This window comes from Miniopterus natalensis, chromosome 7, assembly GCF_054644295.1.
Source record: "Miniopterus natalensis isolate mMinNat1 chromosome 7, mMinNat1.hap1, whole genome shotgun sequence".
NCBI classification, from domain to species: domain Eukaryota; kingdom Metazoa; phylum Chordata; class Mammalia; order Chiroptera; family Miniopteridae; genus Miniopterus; species Miniopterus natalensis.
Window position 1 is genome coordinate 26,457,368 of NC_142087.1, and position 24,129 is coordinate 26,481,496.

At 47.5% G+C, this 24,129-nt stretch overlaps 1 protein-coding gene across 1 annotated transcript in view; it reads left to right on the forward strand.

Annotated features, from left to right (window-relative positions):
- The window catches only part of DTD1 (D-aminoacyl-tRNA deacylase 1), a 90,692-nt gene that overhangs the window by 4,875 nt on the left and 61,688 nt on the right, over window positions 1–24,129 (forward strand). The window contains exons 3-4 of the mRNA XM_016211977.2: window positions 1,213–1,448; window positions 10,045–10,151. Of these exons, the coding sequence (XP_016067463.2) occupies window positions 1,213–1,448; window positions 10,045–10,151 (343 nt within the window). The remainder of the gene's footprint in view (window positions 1–1,212; window positions 1,449–10,044; window positions 10,152–24,129) is intronic.

The following is a 24,129-nucleotide window of genomic DNA, read 5'->3' on the forward strand; positions in this document are numbered from 1 at the left end:
TGGCTGTCTTAGTACTGGCAGCTTCCCCCTCCCCATGTTTACCACCCCCTTCCCGCCCCAGCACCCCTTGACAGCTTCCTTCAGATGCTCGAATCTGTTTTTTCTGCCCTTTGGTGTCCAGAGCCTCGATGTAACTCCACCCAATGGTGCTTTTTGTAGTAGGTTGAAAATCAGACTTGGAATCCAATTCCTGCTAAGGTGTTGATGACTGATAAGGATAGTTCATTACCACTTTAAGGATGTTGGTATTTTAATACTGTCCCCTGGATACTTGAAGCAGTGGAGTGGTGTGTGGTGGTTAAAAACTGGTGCTCTGGGGTGAACCTCTTTATGGCTCTGACATTCTAGCGAGCTGGTGCTTATCTTGGTGGTTAGGCGATTCAACTCAACAGAAGACACCCCGTGGCTGTGGAGGGGGAGATGAAAAGTGCCCACTACAGAGAGTACCTGCGTAAAGAGCCAGTGAATTACTCTTTGTAGAGCTCTTGAATGCGTCTTCAGCAACATCCCGGGTGGCTTTCCAGTGGTGGAATTTCAGCTTTCATGCAGGCTGTTCTTTGTCATGCTCCTGAAATCTCATCTTATAAATGTTACCTAGTCTTCCTTGCCAAGGTGGCTGTCCTTGGTCATCCACGTGTATAGGGGAAGCCCCTCTAAGACTTAAGGAGCATGTGACACAATTGTTAAGGTATCTTCCTCCAGATCTTCTTGCATATTTGCAGTAATTCCAAGTTCTCTCCATGGTATTTGCTAAATTGTTCATTTTAAGTAGCTCCAAGAAGGGGTGTAAAAATGGGGTAGCATTTATTCCAGTGTAAAGATTGTATCCTTCTATAAACAATTAGAATTGCACCCAGGTTTTGACATATCCCCAACTTGAAGGAGCATATAATGGGTGGTTGTCATCTTGACTCTAGTTACTACTGACACTGGCAGCTGCTGTAAATAAGAGGGACCCACCAAAAAAAAAAAAAAGGGAAATCCCCAAATAACCCTATGAGGTATGAGGTAGGACCACTGTTACCCTGTATTAATGATAAGGAAACAGGCATAGAGTGGAAAAGTAACTTGCCCAAGGTCACACTTTCTTTAAACGATGGAGTCAGCATTATGTTCTTGTTTGGCAGGATGCTGGTGACGTGTCGGGGGTATGAAATGTGTTGGGGGGCTTGCGGTTCTTCAGGTAGCTCTCACTGCTCTTTTTGTCCGTAGGGTCCGAAAGATTTTAAACTTACGTGTGTTTGATGATGAGAGTGGCAAGCACTGGTCGAAGAGTGTTATGGACAAACAGTACGAGGTGCTGTGCGTCAGCCAGTTCACCCTGCAGTGTGTCCTCAAGGGCAACAAGCCCGACTTCCACCTGGCGATGCCCACGGAGCAGGCCGAGAGCTTCTATAACAGCTTCCTGGAGCAGCTGCGCAAGACGTACAGGCCCGAGCTCATCAAAGGTAGGCGGGGGGGCCCTGGAACACCTCCGACCTGGGAGGGGAGAATCTGCATTGCGGCCTCTCCTTTGTCACAGAGTTTGTTTGTGCTTATTACCTACTTAACACAGCATAACGGCTGCTGCCACTGCCTGTTGCTGCACGTGTCCTCTGACTGCCCCCGACACCCTTTGTCCGTCTACTTACCCTGCCCGACAGAAACACAGTGCAAGCCACAAATGTGAGCCACATGTCATTTTAAATTTCTAGTAGCCTTATTTAAAAAAGTGAAAAGAAGCAAGTGAAATTAATTTGAAAACTGTATTTTCTTTAGCCTACTATATCTAAAATGTGAATTTACCATGTAATTAATATAAAAAGTTGTAATGAAATAATTTATATATATATTTTGTACTGAAGTCTTCTATGTCTGGTGTGTAGTTTATACTTACAGCACATCTCAGTTTTTTTTGTTTTGTTTTTTGTTAATTCTCACCCAAGGATATTTTTTCCATCGATTTTCAGAGAGGGGAAGGGGGAGGGGGAGAGGGAGAGAGAGAGAGAGAGAAACATCAATGTGAGAGAGACACCTATCGGCCGCCTCCTGCATGCCCCCGACTGGGGATTGAGCCCGCAACCCGGGCATGTGCCCCGACCGGGAATTGAAACCTGTGACCTCTTGCTTCATGGGTCTCACTCAACCACTGAGCCACACCGGCTGGCGGCCTCTGTGCCTCTATTCCTCTTCCCTCCTCCTCTCATCCTCCTGGCTCCTCGCAGCCTGGCGGACGCAGGGTGGTGGGGTTCCTAACATGGTGGCTGCTTCTCTCGGGGCATGGTTCCAAGAGCGGGTGTCCCAAGGGACAGGAAAAGGAAGCCAGGCCCCTGGCACTGGGCCTGAAAAGTGGAGCAGCGTCACCTCTGCACTAGGCTGTTGGTCGGAGCACTCTCAGGCCGCCCAGATTGAAAGGGAGGGGGACGCAGAGCCATCTTGCGACCAACGCCAAAGAATTTGGGGCCATCTTTAACCCTCTATAGCTCATAACTTTGGTGCTCTCAAAGGATCTTCCTCCTCCTCTGGCTCTTCAAATAATTGCTTTATGGGGGAAATAAACTAGCACAAATTCTTCAGTTTTTTCCCTCTACTGCAGAATGAGCCAGAGGTTGAGGGTGCTTTATTGAACCCCCAGACTGACTGAGTGGGCCCAGGAAACTGGATTCACATGTCGCCCTCTGCAGCCCCCCAGGAATTTCCATCCTTCAGAAAAATGCTAAAAATACTGATCAGTGGGAGGTCTTAAACACTCTCAAAGTTGACTGGTGAGCATGCATTGCTTTTATAGCTAGGAAAAAAAAAAGATTTCTGCTCTCAAGCTTCTTGTTCCAACTCTGAGCTGTTTGTAGTGGGCTCAGGAAGCATTCACCTGTCGGCTTTGTTCGGCAAATCAGAAGCTGCCATGGTATTAAAAAGAGCAGCCTGTGCACTCTCTGTGGGGTCTGAGCTATCGTGGGCTCAAAGAGCTTAAGAAATGTGGAAAGACATTTAAGGAGGGCTGCAGCTTTGCGATGGCCTCAGCTCCCCTACAGGTTCACATGCAAGGAGAAGGCGCCAGGAGGAGGAAGACAGCGTCTAGTTTTTGCTTCATGGCTGGTGTTTAATTTTTATGGGTTTGTTTAGTGCTCTACTCTTTTCGCTACTTAAAACATTTTAGCGTGAGTGAACCTTCAGCGGAAGCCTTTTTTACGTGCTTTGGAAAAGGGCTGTGGTTAATGTAAATTTAGGAAATCACAGCGTGGCCACTTCTACATTGCTGATAAATGGCAAGGCCGGCTGAGTGCGGCACAGGCTGATGATGTCGTGCAGAAGTTTAATGCAGATATGGACTGATTTTGGCCAAATCAGTTAATGTTTTGTGTCCTTCCTTCCTTTCCTTTTATTCTCTTCAGAAATTTGCTTATCAACTTCCTTATTTATTCCTGCATGTGTCTTTTTGGTCTTACACTTAAGCTACATCATCTCTGTGGCCACAGTTTATACCTTTCTTCTGCCTAAATGGCAAACTCTCTCCATTGGGGCTGGTCCTCAGAGGAGCTGCTATCGCTGTTGGGTGCAGGGCGCTCCTCGCCAGTGCTTGGAGGGGCTGCTATGTCCAGCAGTGCCTGGCTGGGGTCCCCTGGCCCTAGGTCAGTGGGAAGAGGAAAAGATCTCTGCCCCAGAGCCACAAAACTCTGTCTGATTCTCCTTGAGTTTGCCCTCAAGATCCCTTCAAGAGAGTATACCACAGGCCCGGGCAGCAGACTCCTGGGCAGGGCTTGAGCTCCGGTGGGGTAACAGGGCGCTGAGAGGGTGGGATTGTATAGTCCAGATTGGAGGGCAGTGACTGCCCCAGGAAAGATGGCATCTGTGAGTCGTTTGGGAGAGGAACTCAGCACAGGGACCCTGGTGGCTGACCCTTCAGCTCTCTTCCTGGAGCCACACAGCCCAGCCTGTCCTTGCAATACTCTAGTCTGCTCCAAGCTGCCTTCCCTCTGCCAGAGCCCCGGGTGAGTGGCTGCAAAGGAGATTTTGTGCATTGGGCCCTTTAAGAGGGTGTCTGTCTCCTCTGGTGGACAGAATCCCCGCTGATTTTTATAGCCAGATGTTACGTGGGCACTTCTTCTCTGCTCTGTTGCCCTGGGCTAGGGAGCCAGGCGTGGTGTTGAGACCCCAGGTTCCTTAGGGTGGAATCTCTGCAGCTGACATATCCCTCTGGATTCTGAGCCACTGAATGTGGGAGCAGGGCCAGCCCTTTTCCCATCTCCACCCTTCCTACCAGTCTCCATGTGGCTTCTTCTGTAAGTCCTTGGTTGTAAGCCTTCTGTTCAGCTAGTCTTCAGTTGGTTCTTCAGGTTGATTGTTCCATATTTTAGTTATAATTCCAGTATGGTCCTGGGAGGAGGTGAGTGTAACTTCTGCCTACTCTGCCACCATCTTCTATTACCCTGCCTTTGAAATCTTTGAAGTTGCTCCTGCTGTCTGTCTTTTGTCCCCAGAGGCTCTGAACTGGGTCATAACACTGCTGTAGAAGCACCTCCAAGGTCACTGTGCTCTCAAAGTGAAGACTTAGTCCCTAGTCTGTGTCCCAAACTGTGCCCCAGAACATTGCCCAGCCCAGCACACCAGAGGTTCTGCAAGGTTAAGTGATGACATCAGTATACTCCAATAATAAAATATGCAAGAAACTAATAATGCCATCAGCATGGAGATGCACGAAATTTGAATGTAAACCCTCTTCTGTTATCGCAGTCCCAGGGAAAAATTGCACGTCAAGTTTAAATCCTATGTCATATTCACGTACAAAGGCTTTCAAGTCCACAGGAATTAGTCTGAAATTAAATGTCCTGATGAGTTCAGAAACTGCCCTCCCTGGTTTCTTACTCTGTTGCTCTTGGCAAAGGGGTGTCCATGCCTGATGGAGTTAGCTGCTTCTGAGCTGTTTCATACAGGGGTCCATGTAGGTCCTTTGGCACCTCAAACACTGCCTTGTCTCTGCACATGCTCATTCCCACCGCAGTGAGGAGACCAGGTAGCCTCCGATGCAGTTATCCCAGGCTGAGTGATGGCTAGGACTTCAGCAGAGCTGAGAGATCTGAGCAAAGCTGATGGTCAGAGAAAGCCATGCCTTGAGCCTGCTTGTTGAGCAAGAAGGGCTGCACCAAATCCATGACCTCAGAGTTTCAGCTCAGATGAGAATTTAACCTCCCAGCAAGAGGTCAATTTTGATCCTAGGCATTTACTATGTTAATGCACGTTTCCCCCCTTTGGCTGGGAATTGGGTGGCCCCATTTGGTGACAGGTGCCCTCACTCTCCTGTGAGTAGGCACTCTCTGTCCTTGGTCACAGGGCTTATCCCACAGTGATTTTTGCCACAGAGTCCCACGCCTGAGACGTTTGCTGCCCAGAGGAGGCATCTCTCTTGAGTGGACTGAACTGCTACAGAGCCAAGCAGAGACCACCCATAAGGGTGACCTGAGCCTGGAATGAAGTCAGAAGGGTCCTGGGATCGCCTTTCCAGTCCCCTCCATGGCCCTGAATGTGGCTGGAATTGGAGAGTGGTTCTCATGCTGCCCACCGGGGCCTGGGCCTTGTTCTCTGAGAAACTTGGCTCTCAGGGGCCTTGTAATGCACCCTTTTTCCAACAACCGGTTATTTCCCCAGACTAGTCACGCAGGAAGTGCCATTATTTGAGCTGCTCGTCTCTGCTGATTCCCAGAGCCCCGCCTCTGCTTTTCAGGCCCCCCTTGAGTGTGTCGGCTGCTATCTTCAACTCCTTCCCCCAATGGTGGCACCTTGCATCAGCTGAGCCCTCTTGGGAGGTGGTGCCAAGGGGCACTCTGCCTGTGTTGAGGCAACTGGGTGCTTGTGGACAGAGCTGCCATAGTGCCCGCAGCCTGACAGGGTCGTACTTCCATGGGCTGCGGGCGTGGTGCAGGCTGCATGTCTAGAATGAACGCCTCCAGCCGCATGGCCCTAGCCTCACCATGTGCTTGCTTTGAGCCCCCCAGGGCCACACATTTGCTGATTTCTTGGTTCCCAGCCTGTATACCCATGTTGGGGTCTCTGTTAGTAGCACCCTCATGCTCGTCTGCCCAGGCCCTGAACAGGCTGAAAGTGGAACTAAGGGGAAGCCTGAGTGGCAGAGGGGGCTGCCTTTGGGGTGTGCTCATGGGCTGGCCCAAGGCTGTGTCCAGGTGCTGTCCCCAGAGATAGGCTGAGCCCCAGCCTGGTGGCAGCCGTGCCGGGCCGGCTCTGGACACCGAGGTTTTCTTCGGTAGCGCTTCCTCGGTGTGGTTCTTGCCCTTCCCCCCTTACTTGCCCAGGCACTACCGTGGGCAGCGGCAGGAGTGACGGCAGGACATCGCCCTGGCCGCCTCACTCGCGTGTACCCTCGTGCACGTGCCCTCCCAGGGGGACTGTCCTTTCGTTCCAGATCAGACGGCATGAGAGGCAGGGCAGTGCTTCTTGAGGGTGGTCACAGTCAGCCAGGCAGCTTTTAAAGGGATGGTTCGTCGGCTTCTAAGGTAAAAGGGGTGCCCTGGCTGGGGTCGGGCCTTGGGCAGCGGTGTGGGACCAGGCCACAGCAGGCTTGGCTCCGGTGGGGTTTTCCTGCTGGAAGGCGGCACAGGCGTGTCGGACACGTGCCTCTCCTCCAGCTCCGCACAGAACCCCGGGATTTGTAGGCCTAAGGACAACTTGATCATATCACCATTGGAGCCCAGATGTAGTTTTATAGATATGCTTTTGTTTTTTAAGATTATTTTAACAAATGTTTTTATTTCCCCTGGCCAATATAGTTTTTCTTGGGGGCTTTACTCTTTGATCTAGACTGGAAAAAATGTTACCATTTTAAGGCCTCTGAAAACCTGTCTTTGGATTTTTTTGTCTGTACAAATGGAGATTCACATAATAGCTCTGCTCTTAGCGGAAGAGAAACAGGAAGAGGAAATAAATTTCTTGCTTTGGAATGATAAACACGGTGAAGCATGTGCCGTATATCCTGGCAACAGGAATCCAAGGTCGGAAATAATTCCTTCCCCCCTGCGCCTGCCGCCGGCTTCCCTGAGGAGTGCAGCAGCTGAAATTTGCTACTAATTGTAGCCATAATTTTAGCATGCAATTAAACACATGATTTCCTTCTCAGCTGATGTCTTTTTAGCTCCCTGACATGGATAAAACAAAAACTCTGTAGATATGAATGGCCATTTTAACTTGATAGGAGGTCGCGGGAAGTCACCATTAACTTGAGCCCGCCTGGTTGCCCGTAGGAACTAGACAATCGTGCCTATAAAAATGGAGAACAGCACGGGTGCTTTTAACACGGCTCTCAGGACTGCTGCCTGTGCTCGGAAGGAAGCAACAGTTGCTGTGCGCACTTCCCTAAGGCCCTCCGCGAGGTTGCGGACCGGACGGCTGCAGGGAGTGATAGTGATACTAGGTGGGGAGGAATCAGAGGTGAAAGCTGTGTGGTGGTGGTGGCAGGGGCTCACAGAGGTCGCTCACGCCGTGGCGGGCCTGGTGTCCGAGGGACCCCGGGACCTGAGAGCAGAGCCGCTCCAGGCTTCAGGCTGGCCTGCCCTGGGCTTTTTGCTTCCTTGGCCTCTCCCAGAGGGTCACTGGCACTCTAAAGGATGCTCCCGGTGAAATGAGGGCTCCCTGCCCAGGGGAGTTTGGTAACTACCAGAGCAAAGAAATGAAATAGGTTTTTCTACCTAAGGGTGTCTCGAGAGCCTGGTATATGCTCCTGTACCTCGTGGTCCTACGAGGACGGGTTCAGACAAGCGTGGTTCTCAGAAGCACCTGGCTGCGGCCTTCTTTGTTCCGGTTGTGTGCAGCGTCTTGAGCATGACTTTTCCTCATAAGGGCAAACACTGATTTTGCACACACCACGTCTTAGCCACTGTCCCAAGCACTTCCATGCATCGTCTCACTGAAATTTCCTCTTGTTAGTATCCCTGTGTTGCAGGCGAGAAACCGAGCCATTGGGAGGTTAAGAAACTTGCTCAAGGCCTCAGATCTTGCCAGGGGCTGGCCTGTTCTGTTTTCCAGCCTGAGTCTTGGTTTCCCTTCAAGGGTTGGACCTTGTGTAGGCTCATCCGAGAAGCCTTTCTGATTCCCTTCCCATCCCCCAAGGTAGGGACTCTGAGCCCTCTCTGGTCTGAGGGCCAGGAGCCCTCGTGGTCATCATCACGATGTGCCCGTTTGTCCTTCACATTAGACCACAGGGTTCATGGGTGTCAGGCCTCTGTGCCTTTGAGCTGGTTCTTCGGTGTCTAGCACGGAGCTTGGTGCAGTTGCTGTGAGTGAAAAGCGGTGAGTGATTCTTAAATGCGGACTTGATCTCATACTCTCTCTGCTCCTTAATGGTGGGTAGGGGCAGAAGAGTTCTTGGTGGCTCTTGGTTTCTGAGGATTCAAACTAACTTTACTCTGTGGACCCAACTCTTTCCTTAATTTTGGATTTCTCAGGGGTGGTATGCAAGTAACCCCCCTACTTGTCAAAAGCAGCGTTCCCTACTGTCAAGGCCATCAGCAGTGTTTAAGCCAAGTGCCTAACAGAGGCCCTTGGATGGATGGAGATGACATTATGACTATTCTGATATCATCTCGAGAAGCATGTTCTTGGTTTTCTTTATAAATGTAAGTCAGGCTTTGGGGATTGATCAGACGCAGCGAGTGGGTTTGGTGTTAAAACAGAAAGTTGGGAATAGGACAAAGAAGTGATCTTTTGGGGGCAGCCTGTGGCCAGGCAGACAGTGCATTTCCTGGGATCGGGATGGTTCTGCTGCCTTAGTGGGGTGAGGAGGGAACATGGAGTGGGGAGACGAGTGGCCCACTCTGGCAGCCTGTCCTGCGAGGAGTAAGGCTTCTCTGCAGTGCTCTGCCCTGAGGTGCTGCCTGTTGCTTGACCGGCCTCTTGCCCCACAGTGAGGGAGCAGGACCTTCTTCTGCCTTACTCTGTGTGGGCATGTGGGCCAGCTACAGTCCCCCAAATTATCTCCTGAGCTTTCTTTTCATTTATATTTATATTGTTTAAAAATTATGAAACATGCCGACCTAGGATCCAGGAGATCACGGTTGATTCCCGGTCAGGGCACATGCCCAGGTTGTGGGCTCGATCCCCAGCAGGGGGCATGCAGGAGGCAGCCTGCCAATGACGCTTATCATTGATGTTTCTATCTCCCTCTCTCCCTCTCTCTTCCTCTCTCTGAAATCAATAAAAAACAAAACAAAACTTGCTTTAAAAAAAAAAAATTAAGAGACATACAGAAAATAGATACCTGTGTACTTGCTACCCAGTTGGTCACATTTATTTCAGATCTCTCTCAAATCCCACCACCTCCTACCTTCTCTTCAGTATGAACGTTGCTGCTATCCTGTGGTTGCATTTGTCTTTCCTGCCCATTTTTTTTTCATATGTGTGCGGGCACATACACACACTTATGTATATCCATAAATAATATAACTTGTATTGCTGTTAAAAAAATCATATAAATGCTATAACAATGTATCCTTCTTACAGTTACTTTTTAAAGATTGCATCTTGTTTTTGAAATTTGCCGCGTTGACAGATGTGGCTGCTTTACAGTATCCCATTGAGGAATTAAGGTAGTGCTTATGCATTCATTCCCCCACCGAGGGGACAGTCAGGCTGTGGTCACTCTTTTCCTTTATAGACACTGCCAGAATGAACCTTTAAATGTTTCCTTATGCTTGAGACTTTCTAGAGTAGTCTCACCAAAGTAGAATTCCAAGGCTGTAGGGCTTGTTCAACTTGAACTTTACTGGGTACGGCACCAATATGCCCTGCCAAGTAGTTACACCAGTTTATTCCCCTGCCATTTTACAGTCCTCTTAACCCACATTCCCCCCCTCCTTTCGTGTTGCCAGGTCTTTCATTCTTGCCAAGTCTGTAGAGGGTGTGTGGTGGCACCTCCGCTGACTAATTTTGTATTTCCTTCACTGCTGGTGGGGTGGGCCATTTCTACTCCCCAGCTTTCTGATTACACTGATACAGGTGTGCTTTTTAGATGGGGTAATCTGGGGTCTCTATCTCTTCTGACTGTTTGACTTGCTCTTTCAGACGGCAAGTTTGGTGCCTACATGCAAGTCCACATCCAGAACGATGGGCCTATGACCATAGTACTGGAATCTCCAGCTCCTGGCCCTGCTACCTCTGACCCAAAGCAGGTAAGTCTGGAGTCGGGGTCTGTTCCGTGAGTGCCTGAAACATATTTTGGCTTCAGCTTAGTCCCTGGAGCAGTTCTCAATCTGGTGGACAAAACACTTCAGTGCAGTATTTATTTTAATACATCCCTTTCTCCCCTGTTGACATCCCGCCTCCTTAGTGCTGTGGCAGGCAGGGACAGCCCTTCTCCCTGTCTCCTCCTGACTTTGGATTCCAGAGAAAATGCCCTTTGCAGAGGGCCCAGTTCTTTGGGCTCCTGCTCCCTGGCAAGGTGCTTTGGCACCCATGCGCCACTGGGTGGCAGCAGAGTAGCGGCACAACTCCCCTTGGCTCTGGACTAGCAGGCTTCACCCATTTGGAATGGTTACCTGGAGTGGGTTTTATGCCAGGTGTAAGCAGATGTGTCATCTGAGGTTCTTTGTAAAACCTCATTTTTCTAAAGCAACATCTGACCTGGATTCACTGCTGACTCTGTAAGCTTTCAGAAAAAATTAAAATTAAAATTGAGAAAGGAACTCTGTTGATAGTCCTGTAACCTGTGTGGTTCTCCCATAGGTGCTCAACACTTCTAAAGGCTTTAATCAACACGCCCACTTAGTAGCCTTCCAGATACAGGGGAGGGCAGGCAGAGGAGTGAAAACTGAAGGGATGTTCCAGTCCCACCCCCCTTTCTTGCCAAGAGGCTGTGACGCAGAGCGATGCAGTAGATGTGGGGAAGCGTTATATAAACGTAAAGCTCTATGACCTGTTCAAAGTTATAATTTCTACAGGGAACATAAGCTTCCTCTTTTGTTCCAGATTCTTTGGGTTGATAGAGAAGCAGGAACATGTCTGACGCAGTAGTGCTAGACTTCAAAGGTGTCCACTGAGGTTCCTGGAATTACTGATAACATTAAAGAAATCACAAATAAAACATCCACATGAAAATTTACACTTTTTATGTTGCAGTAATTTGGGATTTACAGGAAAGTTGAAAAGGAGTCAGAGTTCGCACTCTCTTGTCACAGCTTCCCTGAATTTTACTGTCTTTCATAATCACAGTACACTGATCAGAACATCGAAACTGATACTCATACAGTACTGTTGACTACGCGACAAGCCTCATTTAAATTTTACTAGTTTTTTCCGTATCTCCTTTTTCTGTTTCAGGATAATCTCATATTGTATCCAGTTAATCTCCTCCAATCTGTGGCAGTTCCCCTGTCTTTCCCTTTCTTTCATGACCTTGACTCTTTTCAAGACTGCTGGTCTGCTGTTTTGTAGCATGTCCCTAGGTTTGGGCTTCCTATGACTGCGCTGAGGTTATGTGCTCTGACAGGAATAGCAAATAGCACAAGAGTGATCGTGTGCCCTTTTTAGTGTATCGTATGAGGAGGCACGTGACACTGAATTGTCTTAGTATAGGTGACATGAGCCTTGATTGCTGGGTTAAGGTGGAGCCTGCCAGATTTCTCCACTCTGCTGTGAACTTTCAACCTCTCTCCCTTTGTCTGCCATCTGGCTCATTCATGGCAAATGACCCTTTTTCTGCTTCACAGAGAAAGACACTGTCGGATGGCACTGACCCTGCCTCTCCACTCCCTCCCCTGCCCTGGCAGCCGAGCTGTCCTTCCTGGTGCTGAGGCCAGCACCTCCCTGGGCCTGCGCATAATTTGTGAGGCTTAGTGCAAAATGAAAATGAGGGGCCCCTTGTTCAAAAATTTTAAAGAATTTCAAGATGGTGACAGCAGAGCATTAAACCAAGGGTGGGGCCCATCTGAATGGGGGCCCTGCCTGTGTGACTGTACAGGTTGTGCACCTGTGGAGCCTCCCGCCCTTCCCGCTCCTCCTGCCCTCCCCTCCTACCTGCCTGACAACCTCCACCAAGCCCTTCGTCCCCTTGTCAAGTCAGTCTGCTCTTTCACTATTTCTCTTATTCCCGTTGGCCTTTAAATATTCCCAGCTGAGAAATATCTCTATTTTCTCCCATCTTGCTGCCCCCTCAGGGCACTAGTCTAGTCTGCAGAGACTCTCACGTGGTCCCCAGAGATCTCCACATTGCTTTAGTTCATGACTATGGACTCAGCCACTCAGCAGCTCCTGTTCCTGTAGCCCCCTCGCCCCTGAAAACCGTCTTGAACTTTGTTTTCCAGGACCCAGCTCTCCCCATTTCCTCTTGGCCCTGGTGGCTCCCTCTGGTTGCATTTGCTCAGTAGTCTGTAGTTTTGATTTATTACTCTATTTTAATTGTATTTGAATAAAAAATGTAGTCTTTTTTTCATTCTAAATATTTTTCTAGAAGTGGTAGAGTAATACTTCATATTTTTAGGATCTTCAACCTTCTTTCAACTAGTGCCTTCTCTGTCCTCACCAGAGGGTATGTTTGTGTTGATTTTAGAGAGAGAGGGAGAGAGAGAGAGGGGAAAACATTGATGTGAGAGAGAAACAGCAATATGTTGTCTCCCTTATGCACCTTGACCTGGGATCGAACCTGCAACCTAGGTATGTACCCTGACTGGGAATTGAACCCGCAAACTTTTGGTATATGGCACGACTCTCCAGCCAGCTGAGCCACCTGGCCAGGGCTTTCTTTTCTTTTTTAAAACAAAAACAAATTTCACCACAATTTTTTAAACCTCTAATGAGGTACATTAACTTGACTTACTAGGGTAAGAAAATATTTTATTAGTTATTTCTAAATCTTTTAGGAGCCCTTTTCTCAAATTCATGAATTGTCCTGTGTCAGTTTCAATTATTTGTCCCCGTTAACTGACTCCAGAAGTCTCAGGCCCTGGAAACTGCACAGATCTCTGTCCTCGGCTGTCCAGTAGGTGGCGACGGGCAGGCATGGAAGGGGGCCCATGTGATGGTGGTGCTAGCCTTCGCCTACGGCCTTTCCCTGCCTTTCCATGCTCAGTAAGAAGGGGACTCCCTTTGGGCAGATAGCTAATTTATTTACTTTTGTGTTGGTAGGAAAACTCCAGCCAAATTCTTTTCACTGATAGGTAGGCAAGCATTTCTGTCAACTGAGATTTTAATTCTAAGTGTTTTATTTTCCCAGTATAATCCAACTGCTGTAGTGGTGAAAACTGCATACATCCAGGGGAATGATTCCTGTGGCAAGTCTTTAAATGTGGGTTCTTCAAAGCATCTGAACAAATGAACAGTGTGTGTGCGCGCAACAAATGCCTTTTTTGTATGCAGCAGTGTGCTGGGCATACTTCCCAGTCAAGGAAGAAAGAAGTGAGGAGACATAGCCCCTGCTTTCAGGGTTTAGGGCAGCATACACTGGCAGGTTAGTAACAGTGAAAGAGGGAAAGAATGGCCCGTGTCAGTTTAGGACGTGCCACGGCCCCTCATGTCACGCTCCTCTCGAGGCTGCAGCCCGAGTGCCTGGCCTTCTATGTTCTCTGCTGTGCAGCCAGCAGGTCCCTTACCCACTCTCGCCTCCTCTCTGTCCTGAGAACAGGCTGAGCTCTTGCCTGCCTCTGGGCTCTGGGCTCTGGGCTCAATGTCAGTGTCTCCTCAGAGGAGATCCTCTGACCCCCGTGATTCAGAGCGAGCCCCTGCCGGCTACTCTGTCACGTTGCTCTGATGATTTATTTCACAGCGCTCAGCACCATCTGTTTTCTGCTGGTTTTCGTGCTCCTGAGCTGTTCACACCTCTCCTAAAACTTAAGCTTCCTGAGTCTTGTCCACTGCTGTGCCCGCCCCGGGAGGTGAGCCCAGTATAGCTGGTTTTGGAATCATGTGTCATGGGCCTGTGAACTGTGACATCTGTGGATGTCCTGAGTTCTGAGGAGGTGGTGCCACAGCTGTCGCCGCTGAGCTGCATAGGCTCCCAGTTTTCGCTGACCTTTGAGGACGCAGAGGAGAGGAGGCATTCTCAGTTGTGGTTTCCAAGCTTGTACTGCAGAGAGGGGTAGGTTCTTGTTTGTAAGAGTCCCAGAGCTCCATTTCTGGGTGGTACAGCTACTGCTGGTGAAGACTGGCTGGTAAAGGTAACTAGTTGTTTGCCTGCCTTAACCAGATCTGGTTTTGGAACTGGCCACTGACGCCCCTGCACGTTTTCCCACGGCTGCATCAGCACTGAGCAGAGCTCTTACAGGCTGCTGTGTGGAAGAAGAGATTCCGTTCTTGCTCTGAAAGACGTATTTCTAAAGGGAACAGGGCGGGGAAGCAGTAGCAGAGCCACCAGACGGAAGCTGTTCTCCCTGTTGCATTTTTGTGGAAGATTATGATCCTGGTAGGCACATCCTGACTATTACTTAGAAAAGATTGCTAGAATGTGAGCTCTTCTGTGGGTGACTAGATGTTGGGAGATTTCAGCACCCTGGTCAGCCATTCCTGATAGTAGAAATTTATCCTTGACTTGTTTTAATCTTAAACGCTTTTTCTTTAGTTGGGGATGGAGGGGTGTTGCCTGGGTCTCACATAGATGGGGCGCATGTGTATGAGAGCAGTTGGGGGTTTTCCTGGTGCAGGGGTGCTCTTCCTGAGCCTGGGGCCCACCTAGTTTATAGTGTTGCTGTTAATTATTTATATTCTCATTTATTTAGTGGAACTGAAAGCCTCCCTAAGTGGAAATGCTGGGAGGAGCTGAAGAAATGAATTTTCAGACACTCGCTGAATTAGCTCACGTGGTTATTCACAAATCACTGGGGTAAGCTGACCAGTGAAAACGGTGCTGGCTTCTAAGTTTGTGCTTCTCTGAACATCACTGTGACGCCTGTGTTTCCCTTCGCACACCTGTCTTAGCAGCAGGCGTCACCATAGTGCCCGAGAACCGTGGAATGTCGAGTGGGACATTCGCAATTTCTGTGGGCCGGGAAGAAGGCTCCAGGGCCACTGGTGGAGGGGGAGCCCCACCTGGTTTCCTTTATTTGCTCTTCTGGTGACAGGGCAGGCTTTGCAGGGACTCGTGCCCTGGAATCCAGGAGGTGAAGTAGGACACAGGTGGCAGCCCCATTGCAGGTGCCCAAAGGGGCTCACAATGCCTGTACATTTCAGTTTGAGGCACAAATCTAATGAGAAGTATTCTGAATATAAGGAAGACTTATGTTGATGCCCATAAGTTTGCATTTTTTCATAGAAGAATATTTATTTAATGTAGGCTTTCTCTTTTTATTCTGTTTTTAGTGTTGAACTCCAGACGCTAATTTCCTGATTTCTGTTGGTTTCAACTGAGTTTTTGCATGGCCTGAGCAGACTTGCATCAGGAGTGACCTTCTGAGTCTCATTGCCAAAATGATACCCAGATCCTGTCATTTACTCTGATCATTCGTTCATTTGGTGGCATTGATTTATTGAACACTCATTGACTTCCGAGAGCCCCGTTTGCTTATATGGAAGTGTTACTAAAACAAACATGGGCACTTAGCAAGAGCTTCTCCATGACAGAGTTTTTGGTGTTGCTTCTGTTCATCTTTGTCACAGTATCATGGTGGGCATGGTGATAGCCCTGAGTCCTGGGACCTCGGCTGCTGCACAGAGGGCTTCCCAGCAAGGCAGGGCTAGCACCTGCCAGGCCTCTTGGGCGATGGGATCACCCCTGGCTTTCTTTCAGTGTGAACATCCACTTTCATGATTTAGGAAACAGCACAGCCCTCTCCAGGGAGGACTGGGTGTGCAGGCTGCTTGGCTTCTCACCTCCCTCAGCCCTGCCCTCTGCCCACCAGCAGCCAGAATGTGTACTGAGTCCTGCCAGTGGGGGGTACCCCGCCCAGGGCATGCCCAGGGCTGGCAGGAAAGGTTGGGATCCTTGTAGGTGTTTCTAAGCAGGCTGGCTTCTTCCTAGTTGGAGAGGTGCAAAGGATCGCTTTTATTTCAGCATTTTAACGTGTTTCCATGTAGACAGTAGTCCAAGTTGGTGCACTGTAGAATTAAAAAGAAGCCTTCCCAAGAGATACGTGCCTCTGCCTGGGGACCCACTGATGGACTGACTGCTCGATTGACCTTCATTTTACCTGCTTAAATCTACAGCATATGTTATCCAAATTGCAAATATTGAAGTTTGTTCCCTGCTATTGGAATATGGCTGAGAAATCGAAAACTATGATCTCCTCTTCTACCTTTGACACGTACAACATTTCTAATCTCCAGCTAGAGCAAAACATCTGTTTTGCTTTTAACAACTCTCTCAGGACACTAACGAGTTAGTGTGTGTAAGGTTTAAGGGCTTTACTTATTTGTTCTTTACTTATTTGTATGTATTTTGGGAAGATTCTAAGTCATTTTAATTTTCTAATCTCATTGGTGGATGCGTTAAAAAAGCAAACTTCTTACCTTGCTGACTTGACCTGCTGAAGATGAACTGGCATCTTATTTTATTCCCAGAGGAGGGAGGTAACATTTATCCTCTGTGGATCTGTACATTGAGCACAATAGTAATTTAATTACACAGACTCAAGGTTTAAATTTGGGATTCTCAGCTTTTTAGCTAATTTATCAGGAGCTTTCTAGCCTTGGGCAAATGTACAGAAATGTTGGACAGGTCTGTGGTGTTTTGTAGGAAGCCTTGTTCAAACATTTGCATTATTAACAGAGAGAGGGAAGAATGTTCTGGAAGTGACAGAAATAAAAAATGAAGCCCTTCCTATAATTTTTTCCAAAGAACTGCCAATCGGTAAAACACTTAACTACACAGAAGGGTTTTGCCAGCGTACTCTAGTTTAGGTGCAGTCTGACTGAAGGGGCTTTATCTTTTTTAATAAGTTGGTCTCTAAGAGAAGGTAAGGACGTATGGTAAGCGGGGTATGAATTGGGTCACATGGTCTTTGGGGGGTTCACAAACAGCCCTGGGCTTGTCCTCCCAAGTTTTTTGTGTATCTGTGTGTGTGTGAGTGCCTTTTGCTGAGAGGGTCCAGGGCTTTCATCTGATTCTCAGAAGGCCCCAAAGAAGCGAAGGTGCCGGCGGGCTGGGACTGCTGTGTGCTGTGCGCAGGGATTTCTTACCACGCTCCCCAGACTCGGGGCCGCCGGGCGTGGTCCTCAGAGGCTGTTTGAAGACCACCGGCTTCAAACCACTGAGGGTGCGTGTTAAACTGCAGAGTGTTGGCACTGCCCCTTCACTCCCAGGTTTTCTGAACCAGAGTCCCTGGCATGTCTGGGTGTGGAAGGCAGAAGAGTGGGATTTATGTTTTTAGCCAGTTCTTCGTGAGCTCGTCGAGTACACTGATGTCTGAGGACTGTTGGCCGGGGGAAATGGGACATTGCCGTTTTCATCTGCTCCCGGCCTTGGTCTCCTCTGGACCACCCTTTCCTCTCCTCCCTCCACCCTCAGCTGAAATGTCTAAAAATACTTTACAATTTGTGTTACTGCAGCTGCCAGGAAACAAAATGCCTGGGCTTGATTGTTATTATTTTTAAATATGTTTCTTTTTATTTTAGAGAGAGAGGGAGAGAGAGAGAGAAACATAGGCATCAACATCGATCGGCTGCCTCTTGCACGCCCCCTGCTGGCGATTGAGACCACACCCCGAGCGTGTGCCCTGACCAGGAATCGAACCGTGACCTCCAGGGGTATGGGGCGATGCTCAACTGCTGAGCCACACTAGCCGGGCCGGACTTGATTATTGAGGTCACAGATGAGGCTATTATTCATCGATGCCCCTTGGTGCCTCAACCGCCTTCCCCCCCCAAACATAGCAGTGATGAAAGTGTTCCCAAAGCATGGTGCCTTCCTGACACAATTACCGATGTGTCAGGGAAAAGCTGATAGAGCAGCAACAGCTCAATAAATCGGTGACTGATGATGGGTCTCCGTGCTAAGTGACACTGAGGCATATGCTACTGGAATAACTTGTTTCTTAAGAGAGATGAACCCGATGAATGGGTTCCCCAGTGGCTGGGTGAGATTGCAGTGGTGTAACCTTTTAAGATTTTAAGTTGAAAAGCTATTTATAAGTCTCTTGGCCTTTTGGGTACCAGACATGGATGGAATGCCTTACTCATCGATCAACTTATTGATGGGACTAGAATAAAAACCCAGGGTGATCAACACCTAAGTCTTTGCTTAGAGAATTGCAATTTAATGAAGCATATAAATGTCAAGGTTTCATGGGGAGTTGGCCAATCATTTACGTTTAAACGCACATGGGACATTGTTAAGGGTTCATATTTTATGATGTAAGGTCATGGTAAAAGCTTTTCACATTGAGTTGTGGGACTAGTTTCCTGCAGACTGTTTACTGTTTCTTGAATGTGTTTTTTTTTATTCCACCTGAAATGAACTCCTTCCATCTCTACCTGTTGCCATCTTCCCATCTTTTTTTTTTTAAATCCTCACCTGAGGATATTTTTTCCATTGCTTTTCAGAGAGAGTAGAAGGGAGAGAGAGAGAGGGAAACATTGATGTGAGAGGGACCCATCGATTGGTGGTTGCCTCCCGCATGGGCCCTGACCAAAGCCAAGGATTGAGCCTGCAACCAAAGTATGTGCCCTTGACTGGAATCGAACCTGAGACCCTTCAGTCCTCGGTCTGATGCTCTAACCATTGAGCCAAACCAGCTAGGGCCCATCTTCCCATCTTTTAAGATTCATTTTGGACAGTGCTTCATTCGTTATGGTTATCTCAGTGCCCATCCTGGTGAGGTCACTGTGGCATGGCACTGACTTCATTGTGGTTAATGCACTTAATAGTAGTGTGTGTTTGTTCATTGGTTAACTTGTTTGCTTGCTCATTTATCCGCTTATTGTTCCGCCCACCTGCCCACCACCCACTCATCCACCCATTCCACCCAACAGGCACTTACAGAGTACCTCTGTATGGCCTTGCATGTAGGCACAGCATTGAACCGAAGTTCTACCCTCATAGACCTTGCATTCTAATGGGAAACATACAAAAACAAGTATAATTTAAAATTGGAATAAAGAAGTCCAACCAGGGAGTAGAGAATGCTCTTGGCAGGGGGCTACCTTAGGTGCAAGTGCTGGATAAAGACAGTGAGCCGAGAGGGAGCCAGCCATGTGAAGACTGGGGAAGAATGTGCTAGATGAAGAGGTCAGCAAGCACAGAACCCTGGGGCAACTGGTGGCAGGAAGGCCCATGTGGTGGAGCTTGGTGGGTGGCAGAGAGAGGGTGGGACACGAGGGCAGAACTGAACCCCGGGCCTGGTGGTGCGAGCAAGGCCTATGGCCAGAGTGAGTTTAGATTTCATTGGTAGTAAGCTGGAGAGTTTCTAGAATGTGAGAGCATTGGTGTGTGCTCAAAGAGATGGGTGAGACTGGATTGTAGTGTGGGCTGGGGCCGCGGCGACGGAGAAAGTACAGTGAGGAGCAGGTGCCCCTGACAGAGGAGAGGCGGAGAGGCAGGGGCACTCCGGAGGCCCTCAGCCACTCTGGTGTCCCGCCTCCCACGACAGAGCGTTTCTGTAAATGGCTCAGCATTGGGTCGTGGTTCACTGCAAGGGGTACCCTCCCCATCCCTGCCTCCAGGGCAGGACGGCGAAGGGTTCCGAGGCGCGAGTTTCTAGGATGAGGTTAGACATTTAGACATCAAAAGATGTGATGCTACCCGGCTTCTGAGTGATCCTTCGGCACAGTTTAGACACAAAACAAAGGGGAAAAAAGGCCCATTTCAGGGATTTGGCCCCTTCTTCAGGTCAACTCCAGATCTCTGTTGCCCAGCTTTCCCACAATGCAAAACATCTTTAATTATAAAACCTTCTTAGTTGTAAAAATCCCAAGAAACAACATTTATATAGAATATGATTTATGTATATTATTTTTACTTATATTGTCAGGGTAGTTTCTAAATCTAAGTGTTCGGAGCTTGTCAGAGGGAAAAGATGGATTTCTGTTTGGAAGGGTATGTTTCCTGGTGCTCATTGAACTTGGAAATTTGGGGAAGTGATTGTCAGAAGGGCTGTAGCAGGTCCTGAGGCAGAGCAGAAATCCAGGGCTGGAGGAGGTGGCTGTGCCTGGACGCCGGGCGCCCTTGGCTGGTCGCAGGTCAAGGATCTCACACTTGCCACCTGCCGGATTCCATCACCTTAGTTATTTGTCAATCTGAAATGCAGAATAGCACTTCCATGAGGATTCTTCACATAAAATGTTTTCCTTCGACTACTTTCCATAAAATGTGAAGCTAATTTCTTTTTCTATTTTTAATCGTGAAAGTGAAGCCCGGAAGCCTCAATTTCTGTGTAATGGAAAGATCTGAGCTTGTGCCTTGTTTCCATTTCCATTCCTGCTCGGTTGGGAACACGATGCCCACAGAATGTGCCCCGGCTGCAGAGGCAGGGCAAAGGCTCTTCTTAACTCCTGGTGTCACTGTTGGGTCCTGGAACCTGAGCAGTTTCTACAAAGTTTCATTTCAAAATCCAGACCAGATCTGGCCTCATGCTCTGTGCATTCCTTTTGTTTGTTTGTTTGTTTCATGTCTTCCCTTCGCCTCCTTCACTTTCTTCTGGGAAGAGTCTCTTATTATTACTTTTTAAATTTCATGCAAGCAGTGTATTAACTTGGAGGTGCTAGTTTAGAAATATTTTTTATTCATAAATTTTTATAGTAGTCCTGGGTAGAAAGGTATTTTTATAGAAACAGTTCTTTTACTGTCTTTTATTTTTCTCATGAGTCTATAAAATAACATTTTTATGTCAATTTTTTTGTGTTATACAATAGGTAAAGTCAATACCCTTTAAAAAATTAGAAATTTAAAATACATTAAAGATGCTTTTAACTATAATCTCTCATTCTCAGAGGTAACACCATTAATAAGTTCTACGTATTATCTTCCAGACTTATTGGAAATATATTCCTGCCCTGCGTGGCTCGCTGGTTGAGCGTTGACCTGTGAGCCAGGCGGTCACGGTTCGATTCCCCGCAGGGCACATGCCTGGGTTGTGGGCTGGATCCCCAGCAGGGGTCGTGCAGGAGGCAGCCGGTCAATGACTCTCATCACTGATGTTTCTCTCTCTCTCCCCCTCCCTTCCTCTCTCTGAAATAAAAAAAGAAATATGTCTACCCACATTTATACATACTCATAGAAAATACATGGTATCTCTGGGAGTGTGTATATTATAAATTTTTAAAAATTGTAGTAAAATATACATTACATAAAGCTTACCATTTAAACCATTTTGCTATTTAAAAAAAATACGTTTTCATTGATTTCAGAGAGAAGAAGGGAGAGAGAGAGAGAGAAATATCAATGAGGAGAGAGAGTCATTGTGCAATCACTGGCACTAAGGACATTCATGTTGTGCAGCCATCACCGCCATCCATGTCCAAAACGTGCTCATCTTCCTCAACTGGAATCTATTCATCAACACTAACTCCCCCTCCCCCCGCCCTCCGGCCCTGTCCGTGAACTTGACTACTTTAGGGATCTCACATAAGTACAGTCACACAATATTTGTCTCTTTGTGTCTGGCTTATTTCACTTAGCCTAATGTCGTCAGAGTTCACCGGTGCTGTAGCATGTGTCATCGCTTCACTCCTTGCTAAGTGTGAATACTAGTCCATTGTATGTATAGAGCACATTTTGTTTAGCATTCATCTGCTGATGGACCTTTGGGTGGTTTCCAGTTTTGGCTGTTGTGAGTAATGCTGCTGTGAACACTGGTGTACAAATATCTGTTCAAGTCCCTGCCTTCACTTATTTGTATATACACATAGAAGTGAAATTGCTGGATCATATTTATAATTCTTTGTTTAATTTTTTTGACTAATTTCCCTGTCATTTTCCTAACATCCTTGTCAACACATATTCTTTTCTTTTTTATAATAACCATCCCAGTAGACTTCTTTCCTGAGCCATTGGAGGAAAATGTTATGTACCTGATGCCCCACCACCCCTGAAAACATTAGTGTATATTTCCTGCAAACAAATACATTTCTCACAGAACCCCAAGACACTTACTAAAAGCAGAAAATACCACTAGCATTTTAGTACCATCAATCCTCAGGCCCTATCCATGTTTTAGCAGATTTCCCAGTAACTAGTCTTTTATAGTGGTTCAGAATCATGCGTTACATTTAATTGTCATGTGTCTTTAGTTTCCTTCATTCTACATAAGTTCCTCAGACTCTCCTTGACTTTCATGACCATGGCCCTTTGGAAGAGTATAGGCCAGTTATTTTGAAAAATGTTCCCCAATCTACGGTTTCTTAGCCATAGATTGAGGATGTGTGTGTGGGGGGGTTCCTTAGCTGTAGATTGAGGGTGTGTGTGTGTGTGTGTGTGTGTGTGTACACATATGCATATGTACGTGTGCACATGTCCTTGACCTGAGTGGCACTGTATTGCATATAATGTGAAACACGCTTTTTCCTCCGCCTGGCAATGTTATCTGCTCTGTTACACCTATGGCTAGTTCATTCATTTGAACTGCGAGATAAGATTGTCATATGAATATGCTCCATTTTGTGTAGTTGTTTTTTAAACGGGCTTGTGGAGTTGCCAATTTTTTGCTGTTACCAAATGATAATGCAAAAATCATCCTTGTTTATATTTCTTTCTGTGGATGTAGGTTTTCTAGGTAATAGACTTTTATTATTATTTTAAAATTTGAAATATTTCGAACATGCTAAAAGTGGAGACAATAACATAACAAAACCCGGCTTCAGCGAATGTTAATAGCGACTCTAGAATCTTTAATTTGGTAAAGTCGCTGTCCCATTCAGTAAGTGGGGCTTTTACTGAGGCTTACTCAAAGTTAGTGTCCCGCTGAGTGAGAATTATTGTTGATGAAATCGCCTCAGAAGTGTGTAGCTTTATTCCAGAGAGAGAGCTTTTGGGAAAACCAGCCAGATTTAAAGAACAGAAAACATTAGGCCTACCACCCAGATGTGAACAGTGAAAAAAACACCAGGTAGGCTCAGCCAACTTTTATTTTAGTCTTTCCTCACGTCTTTCTTAATAGAATTTAATAAAATGAGACAGGAGAGGAGGCACAAAAGGTTAAGAATAATACGCCTGGAAGACTTGCTCGGAAGCCTGATGCAGACTCATTGCTCCCCGTGGACCCATTCCTTGGCCCTGGTGTCAGGTGAGATGAGAGGTGTGTTCAGGAATTCCTTCCAAGGCTGTTTCAGGATCCAGGAGAGCTTTTCAATAAATCAGCTCTGTCCCCATATGTGATATAGGCCAGTCAAGGGAAGAAGGACAGGAAACAGGCCAGCACCCAGCCGACGTCATCAAGCCGAGGGAAACAGAATTCTCTAAGGATAAATAAATACTCAGGACTTAGGGAGAAATGATAGCAATAGGCGGCATTGGGAGTTTTACTGGAGCTGCTCATTTTTTAACCTGAGGAAATGGAACTGCAGAGGAGGGTCCTGTCTCCTAATTCACACACCTGCAGGGAGGGGTCAGTGTCTCTCTCTGGGTTACAGGGTCCTCAGGCCGCTCGTAGCCCCTGCCAGACACGGAGCCATGTGGCCAGTTGTGTCTTCCCACCAGTACAGGAAAATGTCATCCACTTCGAGCTTTGGAGACATAGTCTCAATACCTAGAAATGGAGTCTCGTGTTCCTGTCACTGGGTGTTTCATGGGTTTTGTTTTTAATGCTTAATAACATCCTCAGGAGAATTCCTCCTGGCTTGTGTACTGATAGCAGAAGAAAAGGCGCCATGGGGGTTTCTTAATATCCGCACTGCACCAGGATCCTATTTCTGGCTGAAATGGCTTTTGGGAGGACTGTGTCTTTCAGTGTTTGCCTCGTGATGCCTGTATCGGGGCTAAGGAGGAAAGGCCTGTGGCTCCAGCCTGCAGACAGCAGAAATCACAGTAACCACACTCGGAAAGTGGTCTGGGGTTCTTCTGGATTCAGTGTCCTCAGTGTTTGAAGTACCTTGTGTTTCACGGCTATAGCAATGGAACATCTGTCTTTTAGCATACAGCAGAGGGGATATAACTTGCTTCAGTCATCGGTTTAGGATTTCGGCATAGATAGTAATTCTGAGGGGTTTTCCCCCATCCTTTCTAGGATGCAGAGTATTTGCCATTGGATGTGATGCCATCTGGGGCCTCAGATTGCTCTTGTAGGTCTCGGAGGC